This window comes from Limanda limanda, chromosome 14 (assembly GCF_963576545.1).
Source record: "Limanda limanda chromosome 14, fLimLim1.1, whole genome shotgun sequence".
In the NCBI taxonomy this organism is placed as follows: domain Eukaryota; kingdom Metazoa; phylum Chordata; class Actinopteri; order Pleuronectiformes; family Pleuronectidae; genus Limanda; species Limanda limanda.
The window spans coordinates 19,961,970-19,975,439 of NC_083649.1; the positions used below are offsets into that span (position 1 = coordinate 19,961,970).

General features: G+C 42.1%; 2 protein-coding genes across 2 annotated transcripts; both read left to right on the forward strand.

Annotated features, from left to right (window-relative positions):
* Positions 1–1,288: 1,288 nt before the first annotated feature.
* On the forward strand, positions 1,289–7,551 carry prdx5 (peroxiredoxin 5). Its single transcript, XM_061085582.1, has 6 exons — positions 1,289–1,477; positions 2,826–2,960; positions 3,049–3,180; positions 6,909–6,947; positions 7,035–7,099; positions 7,201–7,551. The coding sequence occupies exons 1-6, from the start codon at positions 1,379–1,381 to the stop codon at positions 7,304–7,306; spliced, it is 576 nt and encodes a 191-aa protein (XP_060941565.1). The 5' UTR covers positions 1,289–1,378; the 3' UTR covers positions 7,307–7,551.
* Positions 7,552–7,840: 289 nt separating this feature from the next.
* banf1 (BAF nuclear assembly factor 1) lies at positions 7,841–12,790 on the forward strand. The gene is made up of 3 exons (XM_061085584.1): positions 7,841–7,949; positions 8,846–9,010; positions 11,237–12,790. Exons 2-3 carry the CDS (start codon positions 8,885–8,887, stop codon positions 11,381–11,383), a joined length of 273 nt encoding a protein of 90 aa, XP_060941567.1. The 5' UTR covers positions 7,841–7,949; positions 8,846–8,884; the 3' UTR covers positions 11,384–12,790.
* The last annotated feature ends 680 nt before the right edge of the window (positions 12,791–13,470 follow it).

The following is a 13,470-nucleotide window of genomic DNA, read 5'->3' on the forward strand; positions in this document are numbered from 1 at the left end:
ACGTGGACATGTAAGACTAAGTAGACACGGTCAACCAATGATAGTCTATTTGCCAACAGTTTTTGTTTAAACCAACTACTTCCAATATTTTCTTTAAAAAAAGTTAACCACTTGCTGCTTCGAGTAATGTATTTATGTGCAGATGTTGACACAAAGCAGGAAAGGGAAAATGAATGTGAATCGATAAAAGTAATTACTTCAAAAAAATCATGTAAAGTCACCTAATAAAAGCCCTCAAAAAGCCAATTAATTTGCCTGAAAAATAATCCTTACAATTTCACGTCTGCCAGTGCCTGTCAGTGCTTGGGCCCTAATAATAAAGACTGCAGGAGCTAGAGAGCGAGAGAGAGAGTACAGATATTTGTGCTCAAATGCGAGTAAAAGTAAAAAGTCGTCAGGAAAATAAATACTCAAGTACAGAAAAGTGAAAAATCTACTTAAGTACAGTAACAAAGTATTTCTACTTCGTAACTTCCCACCACTGCCCATGAGCCTGTGGAGTACAAAGACAATGTCAAATTGTTAGACTCTAATGTTCTTGATGCATCGTGATATTTTCCTAATATGTGTCATTTTAAACAAGCCACACAAAACTATTTTGATTTCTGATTACCACTGTGTGAATACACTTTTAAATAAAGAAATACTTAATTCAAGCAACAAAATAACATCATTGAGAAACGACCTGTTTCCACCGACTTACCTCACTCCACAATGACGATTCACACCTCATATTTTCACCCAGACAATATCAGGACAATCTGAATTTTTAAAGTAAAGGCCCTTGAAATATTACATTTTCACTGTTTTGGTTGTAGCAAGAGAAATGGAGATTCTTATGGCAATTTGCAAAGATGACATCACTGAAAAGATGGTAGAGGGCAGTGATATAACCCAAAAAGGGTTAGCCAACCAAATTAGAGACCTGGAAACGAGTTAGACTGGTCCCTGATGGATATACAGTCTATAGATGGATGGATGTCTCCAGCTGCAGGTATACTTTATATACAGTCTGTGGTGGATATAGTGTATAGATGGATCAATGTCTCCAGCTGCAGTGATACTTTATATACAGTCTGTGGTTGATATAAAGTGTATAGAAGGATGGATGTCTCCAGCTGCAGTTATATACCACTTTATATACTCATCAGTCCGTGTAACAAACACACCTCAGACATAAGGCGTCTGGGTAGCAGATGGCGCAGTAAATAGATTTAGCCTCAGTGTGATTAACTCTCTGCTGCCAAACTCAGAACCTGGAGGAAGGCGGAGTGACTGTAACTCTAGAGGAGGTGTGTGAGTGAGTTAGCATCACAGACTGTTAGCACCGATAGGCTACACACGCGTCACAGAGCTAGCTAGCACCACGAAGCTAAACATGCTCTCCATCACGTCAAGCGTCATAAAGAGAACCAGTGTGGTCCAGATCGCAGTCAGGCTGCTACACCGCTCCGCTACCGTCAACATGCCCATTAAGGTGAGCCTCTCTAGCCGGTGTTAGCCGGGGATGTGACCGGCTCTCGGTCAAGGACGTGTCGGTGTATTATTACTGACAAGCAGCTGAAGGTTAGACGGTCAGACTCTGCCCGGGTAGCTCCCCGAGCTAACGGCCCCTCAGAGAGAGAGAGAGAGGGGTCCGCCATGATGGACTGTAACGGGATGAATGGAGTCTGTGGTTAGTTGAGGGTCTGTGCTGTCAGTTCTGGGGCAACTACTCCTGCACCACTGTGTGTAAACATCAGACAAGCTGTCAGTGTGTACAGGAGGTGCTGGTGTACTGTTAATACTCTGGTGATGTCCGACACTGACATTCAAACACGTCAAATGCCTGCGTGTACAATATAAAACCTGCTGCCTCGTGGGCTTGGTAGTGTTCCTTCTGTCTGAGACTAAACTTCATTCTGCTAGTTACATGTTCACACTTGTCACAGAGTGTTTTCGTTGGTTTATCTTTAATCTTCCACTGCACAACTTGGAGAAAGTTCAATGCATCTTTCTCGGTGTTTGTTCAAACATGTTTAAAACACCCACCTCGTGACAAGTGTCCTTATTTATCTGTTCTTGTCCCTTTTTTAAATGAATCTAATTGAATTATTTATTCGGCCATTTTGACAAGAGGTCTGTATATTCTATGTGTGTCGTTATGTCGCCCTCCAGTGGCCACCGCCGCTAAAGCATCAATACTGTTGAGATTATCCACTCTTTATCCACAAGCCTCTAATCTCTAAAACATCCATGCTCTAATTTGTTGCTTTTTACTGAGTTCATGCCGGCACTTTAAAAAAGTCTAGAAATGTATTTATAAATATCTGAATTAGGTCCTAAATATGTTAATGTGAGTCTTTATGGTAACGTTCATTCAATGCTGCTTCCTTCACAAATTTTAAATTAGTTTGTAATGTCTCCGTGTGTTTGTAGTTTTCCTAACAATACAGATATTAGCATTCGATAATAAAGCTGCTAACAAGACCAATGTGAAACCAGTTTTTGTGTATTGTCAGTTATGAGGAAGTGTTTTTAATTCTCAGACTCTGATATATGTTTTTAATTAGTTACACCTGACACGGGTCTAAAGTTTAATTCATGTTGGCCTTAAAGAGTTGTTGAAATTCTGTTTTACATGAACCTTTTTTCTGCTAAGCTGAGCTCATCAACTGTGCTGCATATAAGACACATAGTCATCTCTAAATAATGGTATCCTGCCGATGGCCACAATATCAGAACTATTGTGAAAATGCTGAGTAGTATCATTAAAGAAGCTGTAAGAAGTGGAAAAAGTAAAGTAAGTTTACTCATGTCTCTCTTGTCTTTTCAATCTTCACTAGGTTGGTGAACATCTCCCCGCAGTGGAGGTCCAGGAGGGGGAGCCTGGAAACAAGGTGTCCATGGATAAGCTCTTTAAGGGGAAGAAAGGCGTCCTCTTCGCTGTACCTGGAGCTTTCACCCCTGGTTGTTCCAAGGTGAGTCCACCCGTTAACTTTGATTGACATGTCATGTACACAATGACCTTCGCATCTGTTGACCTGAGGTTTTTCTTGCTGCTTTCAGACTCACCTCCCAGGTTTTGTGCAGCAGGCCGAGGACTTGAAGAGTAAAGGTATTCAGGAAGTTGCTTGCATCTCTGTCAATGACGCATTTGTCATGGCTGCGTGGGGAAAGGAGCATGGAGCAGATGGCAAGGTACGGACCACAGCTTCTGTTTGTGAGCAATTTCTGTCACAGCTGGCAACTCGAGGTCCAGTAAATCTAACTTCTAATTTAACATCTGACCACATATTGTTACTATTCAGGGGAGGAGAATATTAATGCAAAGTCATTCTAGATGTCAAAGCAACACTATAACTGCATTAAGACATGAACTGTAAACACTGAACTTAATTTCCGTCAATAATACAGAGACTGTATGTGAGAACGCAAATGTCAGAAAGAAGGAGATTATCCAGATGATTCACAGAGAGCGAGTGGGTGTGTTGATAATGTTTTTTGCACGTAACTGAAAAAAAAACTAGATACAATATCTTAGGATGAAACGAGTAGCCTCAAATGTAGACGACACCGACAAAGATGTCATTCTGGAGAGAAAATGAGATTCGGGAGCTGTTGTTGATAACACCGGATAAAGTCTAGACCTCCTTGTGCAGACTTTTTCTGGAGTTCATGTCTGAAGACGGCTTGTGTACCTTTTTAATTGAGCAACATTACCCTCTGCAGCCATATATGGTGATAATAATAATAATAATAATTCATTTTATTTGTAAGGCACTCTTCATCCGAGGATCTCAGAGTGCCACAAGTACATAGTTAAAAACAAAGTCCTAAAAAAACTCAACTCAAAGTAAAAACGCCTTCTTGAATAAAAAGGTTTTTAGGCCAGTCTTAAAAGAGTCCAGGGTCTCTGTTGCCCTCAGGTGGTCAGGGAGACCATTCCATAAGCGGGGCGCTGCTGAGCAAAAGGCCCGGTCGCCCATGGTGCGGAGCTTGGTGTTGGGAACCCGAAGGAGCGAGCTACTTGTAGATCTGAGGGTGCGGGTGGAGGTTTGGGGAGTGATGAGTTCTTGTAGGTAGGGAGGTGCATGTCCATTTATGCAGTTATAGGTGAGGAGTAGAACTTTGTATTCAATCCGGGTTGAGACAGGGAGCCAGTGGAGTGAGTGGAGAATTGGTGTTATGTGCTCATATTTACGGACTCTCATCAGGATCCTGGCAGCGCTGTTTTGAATGAATTGCAGTTTTTGGATGTTCTTGCCAGTGATCCCAGTGAAAAGGGAATTGCAGTAGTCCAGTCTAGAGGAGATGAATGCGTGGACGAGCTTCTCTGCATCTGACAGGGTTAAAGTGGGGCGGAGTTTGGAGATGTTTTTGAAATGGTAGAAGGAGGTTTTTTATATGGTCATTAAAGGTCAGGTGAGAATCAAACCTAACTCCCAGATTAGTGACTGTGGAGGAGAGGGGTATGACCTGACCGTCGAAGGTGAGTTGAGTTATGGAGGATGACTGAACCTGGTGTGGAGTTCCAACAAGGAGGGCTTCAGTTTTGCTACTGTTTAACTTGAGAAAGTTGCTGCTCATCCATGTCTTAATCTCCCCAAGACAGGCGGTGAGACATGAAATGGCTGCAGAGGGGTTTGGGGCAGTTTTGATGTAAAGCTGTGTGTCGTCAGCATAACAGTGGAAGGACATCCTATGTTTGCTGATGACACGACCGAGGGGGAGCATGTAAATAATGAAGAGGATGGGGCCGAGGGCCGACCCTTGCGGAACACCACAGGAGACAGGGAGCAGTCTGGACTTGCATCTTCCCAGTGAGACATATTCAGTTCTGCCAGAGAGGTAGGACTGAAACCACTTGAGTGCAGAGTCTGATAGTCCAACAGCGTTGTAGAGGCGCTCTAGGAGGAGAGTGTGATCCACTGTGTCAAATGCAGCTGTCAGGTCAAGGAGGATGAGGAGTGAGGGTGATCCTGCATCGGCTGTCATCAGCAGGTCATTTGTAACCTTGAGCAAAGCCGTTTCAGTGCTGTGGGCTGAACGAAATCCTGACTGAAACTTTTCAAACAAGCTGTTATGTTTGAGGTGGTCCTGAAGTTGAGAAGCGACTACCTTCTCTAACACCTTGGACAGGAAGGCAAGGTTGGAGATAGGCCTGTAATTGGCTAGAACCTCCGGGTCCAGGGTGGGTTTCTTGAGAAGGGGACGGATGACAGCAACCTTGAGAGTAGGTGGGACACAGCCAGACTGAAGTGAAAGGTTAACAACCTTGGTGATGAAAGGACTGAGAGTGGGGATATGTGCCTTGAGCAGAGCAGTGGGAATCGGGTCCAGAGTACAGGTACAGGATTTCATTTTTTTGAGGATTGCCTCAACATGGCTCTCCTGAACCTCAGCGAGAGGTAGAGGAGACAGCATACTCGTAGTTAAGGAGTTGGTGTCAGAGGGAAGCAGAGATGGAGAGCTGGACATTAGAGAGCGAATGGTGTTGACCTTTGATCTAAAAAAGTCAATGAAGCTGTTGCATTGCTCCTCTGTAGCCTCAGTTGAAGAGGGTGGTTGTGGTTTCAGGAGATGGCTTATGGTGGAAAAAAGCTGTTTGGAGTTGCCAGGGTTTTTATTGATTAACCCGGAATAGAACTGTGAGCGAGCATCTTTAAGGGAGTTGGAGTAGGCCCTTTGATGCTCACGATAGGCCAGTTTATGGACAGTGAGCCCAGAGTGTCTGCAGCGTCGTTCCAGGGCACGTCCAGCTGTTTTTATTTTCCTTAGCTCATGTGTGAACCAGGGAGCGGAGCGTGAGAAATTGACCTCACGTGACTTGACAGGGGCATGGAGATCAAAAACACTTCTCAGGGATGTATTGTAGAGTTCCACTAATTCATCCATTGATGCAGAGGCTGGGCAGGTGATGAGCTGGAGATCCGTGGTCATAGTGGCCGAGTCAATGCTTTTCCAGTTCCGGAAAGACATTTGACGCCTAGGTCTATTAGTAGGCAGCATAAAAGTTAAGGCCATTGAGACCACTTTGTGGTCAGACACACCGAGATCATAGACCTGTAGGTTACTGATGGAAGCAGAGTCAGTGATAACCAGATCCAGAGTGTGCCCCTTGGTGTGAGTAGGAACCTCAACATGCTGCTGCAGCCCAAGACACTCAAGCACACTCAGGAAATCTGCTGCAAACTGACAGGAGGGGTTGTCGACATGGATATTTAAATCACCAACAATGACAATGTTAGTTGACATAGTGCAGAGAGAGGTAAATTCGGCCTGGCTCACTGTCTGTGCGATTAAGTGCTTTTCATGATATTCCTCATGTACACTGGCTCCTTGAGCTGCTGCTTTAACAAATGCAACAAACTCTGTTTAGAATTCTTGATTTTTAGTTTCCTCACTGAATATTGAAAATGAATGCTGATTTTTAAAAGACTTTTAATTATTTTTAACTTACTCTTGAACTTGCTGAGCCTGAGCCAGTAAACATGATCCCCAATGTTACACATAATAAGAGCATAGGTTCAGTGAGAGTGAGGAGTGGGAATGAAAGAGGCACCATTCTCCCTATTCCGTCAGTATCCATTAAAGTCATGTTGAAGCTGCTATTTGAAGGTTAAAAAGTTGTGTTGCTTTACAGAGTTGCAAATAATTCCTGCTCTCAGAGTTTGTTTGTGGAAAATAAAATTGAGGAGCTCCTATTTCTGGTCCATTTAAGTGGGTAGGCCCAGCCATCTGTGAGACATTATCACAGTGTACTGGGCTTAAACACGATAAAAGCATTTCTTAATTTAATGAAGCTCACAAATAATACCTTTTGTGTGTTGATATGGTTATTATGGACCTTTTAAGATTAATGATATTCATACTGATGGATTAGCTCTCATGATTAATATGGAGCTTACTGCTATTTTCTTTTGCAGGTTCGAATGCTGGCTGATCCTACTGGAGCATTTACAAAGGTAAAAAACTGAATGTGCAGTGTATTCAAGTTCTATTTAAGGCACTGAGACTGTGTGCTCATCAGTCTTTCTCTGTCGTCTTCTTAGGAAGTTGACCTGTTAATTGACAATGATCAGATTGTTCAGGCACTTGGTAACAAGAGATCCAAGAGGTAAGGATTATTTAAAAAAAAAAAAAGGGGAACAGCATGTTTAAAAGATTGCATTGAGGATCATATTCCTAAATCTGTGTGTATTTCATCCTTTCTTTCAGATATGCTATGTTGGTGGAAGATGGAGTCGTGAAGAAGATCAATGTGGAGCCTGATGGCACCGGACTCACCTGCAGTCTGGCTTCCAACATTCTGTCTGAGCTGTAGCTAGAGCTCGATAACATAAACTTCAAACCTTGAGTCACTGTAAAAGTTGCACTATTAAAACCCACTTATCAACTCCCAAGTTTACCCCTTTTCCAAAGAAGGACGCAAATGCCAGGGTGATACTAGTGTCGAGCAACACAGCTAAAAAGAAATTAATGCGCACAACTATGACACAAGAAGCCATGTAATGGAACCTCTTTATCTTGTCTAATGTGAGTTAATAAAAATTATCCTTAAAGCAATAATCAAGGTTTTCCTGTGTGGTTATTAGTGAAGTTAGTAGTTTTGGATGACATCTGACCTCAGTATGATTAGTAAAAACTAACTGTATTCAGCAAATACAGATGGACTAATTATTCTGAAAGTTTGACTCTTGTCTTTTACTAGTATCTTTTTAGTTTAATGTAATTTACGACAACGAATACAGCCTGAGGGTGGCAGTAATGCAGCACCCTGGATAACAACTGCCGCAAAATATCAGAGAAGAAGAACACCACGTGACGTAAGGACGCAGAGCTGGACTGTTTTTGGCAGGCTCGTAGGCAGGCGCGGTGCATTGTGGTCCCCGTCGGTGGCTGTGCAGAAACAGAAAGCATCCTGCCGCTCCTCCGCAGAGAAGCACGTCTGTACACGACACCAGAAGGTAAGGTAATGACACGCAGCCTGGGGAGATCAGTTCACTGTTGACAACAAACAGCCGACACACTGCTTCTGCCGCAGTGGCGGAGGGTTAGCTCGCTAGCGTGGAAGCTACATCGGTTGATTCGAAGGCGCCTAACATGTGCCCGGTCACTTCTTATCTCCGACTTTAGAGACTGAGCCTCGGACAAGAGGCTCGTGAGGGTCATTTAATGTCCGGAAACTGAACCACATTTAAAATAAGGCACCTAGCTAACAAGCAGCTGCTCCTGGTACTAGCAGCTCTCCAGCTGGTGGACGTTAGCTCCTTGTGCTAACGCTGTTAGCACGGAAATGCAATGCGCGGGTAATTCAGCAGTAAGCAGTCCTCGCGTTGATGTTAACTATTTAATGTCACCCAGTGTAAACACAGGCAGGTCGATCTAATGTGGTCACTGAGCTATCTGGATACTGGACACACATTATTATTATTATTATGTGTATTTAATGAACTCATCGTTCTGCTGTGTCCACTGGTTTTCTACTTTCAGTTCTTTTGTCATAGTGATCACGTTGAACTTTGGATTCGAGTGGCACCTGTATTACTACTTATCTGCTGGCTATCAACTAAGTCTGAGCGTATATTGATTTAAAGTACAACTGTATATTGATTGATATACATCGATATCCGTGTCAACTCCCCTTGTGTATGTTGTAGATCCGTTGTTTTTCATTAAATGTAAAGAATTTGCTAGTCAAATCAACACGTCAAATTCTCCAACTGAAAATCTCTCCTCACAAAAAATGAATAGTCAACAGGTTATTCCAATAGCTCCATATTGCCCAAGAGGGATAAATCATTTGGGAAATTCAAGATTATCTTTGTATTTTAATTTCCATTTTCTGTCCTTTTTCTTACAGCTGATTTCCAGGTGACCTATAGCAGCCCTAAAACCAGCCATGTCATCGACATCCCAAAAGCATAAGGACTTTGTGGCCGAGCCCATGGGCGAGAAGACTGTGATGGCTCTGGCCGGCATCGGACAGGTCCTTGGCTCAAGACTGGAGGAGAAAGGGTTTGACAAGGTGAGGCAAAATAAATATTTAAGGCGTGGACCAGGCACTGTTTATCTCGTCTGATATACTGGACATTTTAACTGGGGTGTTAATGTTTGTGTAAAGATCTTAAATCTAAGCACAGTTTGCTCAATTATCTTGTGTTGGTGAGCATTAGGGCTGCAACTAACGCCTATTCTGATAGTCGATTAGTCATCGATTATTGAAACGACTAATCGGATAATGAATGACACAATTCTCAATTGCTCTTATTTAGCCAACAGCTTTTAAATTTAGCTTGAGGTTGTTTAAGGCATTTGATGACTGAAAATAAAGACAAATAAGTAGGCCTGTCACGATAACACATTTTTCTGTGCGATTAATTGCCCCAGAAATTATTGCGATAAGCGATAATATTGCCGTTTTGACACCATTTTCAACTTATATAATGATAATGGCATAATAATGCAAGTACACCCTTTCGAAGATCAATAAACTTTTATTTTTAAAGAACACTGGAACTGGACATCTGGAAGACATTTAAGAAAGCCTTTTTTATTGCCAAATATATGAACTGTTTAAAGTAGATTATAAATATAAATAAATACAAAAACTTTTTAACTTAAAACTATGAATAATATATGAACTGTTAACAAAAGTTTACACAATACTTAAATAAATAAAAATAAATACAAAACAGACACACTCTGACTCGTGACTCTGACCCCGTGTCTCCGCGGAGACCCCTGTGTCAGACCGCTCGGAGACCCCCGTGTCTCCGCGGCTGGGGCTGTCGCTGGCAGGCTTCCGCCCGCCTTCGTCCCCCCGAACGCTTTTGTGAAACCTTTCTCGCCGTGGTCTCCGTTCCTCCCGCCCAGAGCCTTTCCAAGCCGACCCGGAGCCGTCGTGGCGCACCACGGAGGAGATGCGCCCGGCGGGGGCCAGCCAGCGCTTGGGAGAGGGCTCGCGAGGAGATCCTCCCACACCTGCACGGGAGCCCTGACGCGCGCGGGCAGCGCGGAGACAAGAGTCTGTCCACCGGCAGCCGCGGCCGACTGCCGGATGGGATCTGCATCGATCTCATTTTTAGCCTTATGCGAGCGGAGTTGACGGAAATCCGTCATAGCGACGGAAAACTTTAATCCCTGAATTTATTGCAGCCGGCAAAAAATTATCGCTCATTTTAATTTATCGCGCAATTAATTGATTTATTGCATATCGCGACAGGCCTACAAATAAGATCGATACTTCATTAAAAAAAGTGTCTTTAAATAAACTTTGCTGCATAATGGGGTACTGTTGACACAAAAGCAAAGAAATCAAGTTTTTGTCCATTTAAAACCAAGGACAGGTAAACAAACAACACAGATTAATATGTTTATATTAACATCTTACCGAGGCAAGTCCGCATCGTCGACGTTACGATGTCGACGTGCCTCCTCCTCAAATGCTTGTGTCCTGGTCCATGGAGAGCAGGTCCACCGTACAAACATTGCAGGCAGTTTTTTTTCGGGCTATGTGAGGTTCAACCAAACTTTGGACTTCCTGGTACGCGATGCTGTTGCAACTGACACCGCCATTGGTCCATGTTTTGTCGCTATTGGACATGCGCGACTTTCAGAGATAGGAAGGAAGCGAGATGGCTCACTCCTCAGCTACTTCTTTCCGCACCTCCGGAAAAACGGCGTTTAGTTCAGCTGCACGACACGAAAAACACACACTATGACATAACCAACGAATCATCGACGATTAAATTCGTCTTCGACTGTTTTTGTTGACGACGTTGATAAATTGTTGCACCCCTAGTGAGCATTGACAAGTACATGAGTTCAACAGATAGACTTCAGTGTTTTAATCTGTGGCAGATATTATTGTAAGTTATTTGTCAAAAACGTATTGAAAAAAATTGCTACCTTGCATCATTAAGACTACATCCAAATATAATGTAGGGCTTTTCCTTGTTTCGCCGTCAGAAACACCAGCTCTGTTAGTTTCTGAAGGCTCAACGCGTTTTTTACGACAGTGGAGCAGTTAGCCGAGCAATATTTTTTGGAAGCAACCATTGATCATGTTCATCATAGAAAACCTGTTCTCCTACTGTTAATTCCAAGCCCATCCTGTTTCCACATACCAACCATTCATTCATGCTGTCATCAATGCAGTTGAACTTCGACAACATTTGATGTGTTAAGTCCTGTAACTTTTGTATAGCTGTTTTAATTTTTTTTTCCAATGTCTCTACTTTTATGTCCACAGGCGTATGTTGTCCTCGGCCAGTTTCTAGTGCTTAAGAAAGATGAGGAGCTTTTCCGGGATTGGCTGAAGGACACTTGCTTGGCAAATTCCAAACAACAAAATGACTGCTTTAGCTGTCTGAAAGAATGGTGTGATGCCTTCCTATAAACTGCTCAATCATTGTTTTCTACTACTCTAGTTCAAACTGTATATTACCTCTTTCATGGGCTCTATTCAATCCAAATGCACAGCAGATATGAATGGGCACGACACACTTACGTTTATGGAAGTTGGCTTGTTTTTAAATTCTAATGAAAAGTTGCCACATTTCGGAAATCCTACATCCCCCTAAAATAACTCACACATGCGCTTCTCGTGGTCTTTGTCGTGTAGCTCTGGACTAGAAACCTGCAGACTGTCCATTATTACTGGTATCTCATGTCAAAATGTCTGCTAATGAAGACTAATCTTTCTTCTTCAAATCTTGGCCTTTTTGCCCCACTTTTTAAAACTCGTTAGAAAGTTCAAAGCTGTCATTTAAAAAAAGCGTGTTTCACAGTTTGATGTTAATCCAACAATGTTTAAAGGATTTTGCGAGCAGGTGGATTGTCAGCTTGGAGTGTTTTGCATTTGATGTGAGACAAGAAATAACCCTAAAAATGCAAATGATACTAGATTTTGCATAGATGCAGACATACTTTTAATATTATAGTACAAACCCTTTGCCATTTTAACTGTTGATCCTGCAACTAAAGGAGCGAAATGGCTGGATTCCCCTGTGGGGTCTGCTAAAAGCTTGTTTCACCCTGTAGATTGAAATGTGTATGAATAAAAATGCCAATGGCCAAACTCATAACACTGTCAAACAGGTGTCTAAGTCTTTTACCATTGAAACATCAGCCTTCTCTTAACGAGCATACAAGTTTGTTACTAGATTAGCTAGACAATACTGCAATTTGTTTGCCTGTAGTCGACAAAGTAGTTGCCTTAGGTGCAGGGTTCAAAGCAAATGAGTTGCGGCCGGTTGGTGTGATTAAATGGTGACTGGGTTGTGACTGATCCTAATCAAGACCAATATCTATGGCATGATCAGGGCCCTGTTGGTCTCTTTATGGATGCTAATATTCTGTACTTTTACAAAGGAATGTGTTAGAAGCCCCTGCAGAACCCGACCGTGGCATATAAATCAAAAACCTAAGAAAATTGAGGCATGACACACCCACTGTGTGTGTGTGTGGTAAAAGCTAAAAATCCCACCCAGGCTTTGTATTTTATTACTCAGATCTTCATAGCTGAGCTTGATATTAACTTCATGTATTTGCACACTCAAGATGCCTTAATTTAATGCATGCTAGTTTACACAGTTGAGTAGATGAACTATAACATCGACAGTAGTGCATGTGTCCCATAACGTTCCACTCACGTAAATGAATGCTTGCAGTCACCAGCTAAATGAAGATGTACCCGTTGTGTAGCGGCTCCTTGTTAAAACACTGGCTGATGTGTTTGCATTTCACTGTGAAAACTCAGTTTTTATATTTTATCTCGAATAAAGTCACAGATGAGAGAAAACAATTGATGATGGGAAGTTTTTATTTCAATGCTCGTTCCATTGTTACTTTTTCACCAAAGCTCCAAATTTGATCTTTGCAAGACTTTTTAAAAATACATTTGACCAGAGCAGGTCGCCCCATAAAGTTTCATCATGTCTACAATGCTTTATTAAAGAAGAGCAGTTTCCTCATGTGTGGATCTGAATGAACAACAAAACAGTGGCATGTTCTATTGATGGAGAAAGTTAAACCTCTAATTATAATGTAAATTCCCAGTTCACTCTCATTACCCCTCATTTCACATGAATGTGCAGAGACATTATAGTTGTTCACTCTCAGACCTGATCAAATGATGACAAGTACAATATAACTGCTGTATGATTTTTTGAACATTTTTGATGTGAACGACACATAAGCTAATTCTGCTTCAATGGCTTATATTGTATATTAAATGACCACAAACCCTGGAATGTGTGATATTTTATATATATGTTTGGGTCAGGTTGCGGTTGAACTTTAAAACATTGATATCATGGATCAGATGCAAAGAATTGTTTTAGGTTTTACAGTAGCACCTATTCGCGCGCGCACACACACACACACACACACACACACACTACCACATTCACACCATAGCAACAGTATAGAAATGAGCACAATGCTAAAATCTTAATAAAACCGTGACATGATTTGATTCTAATG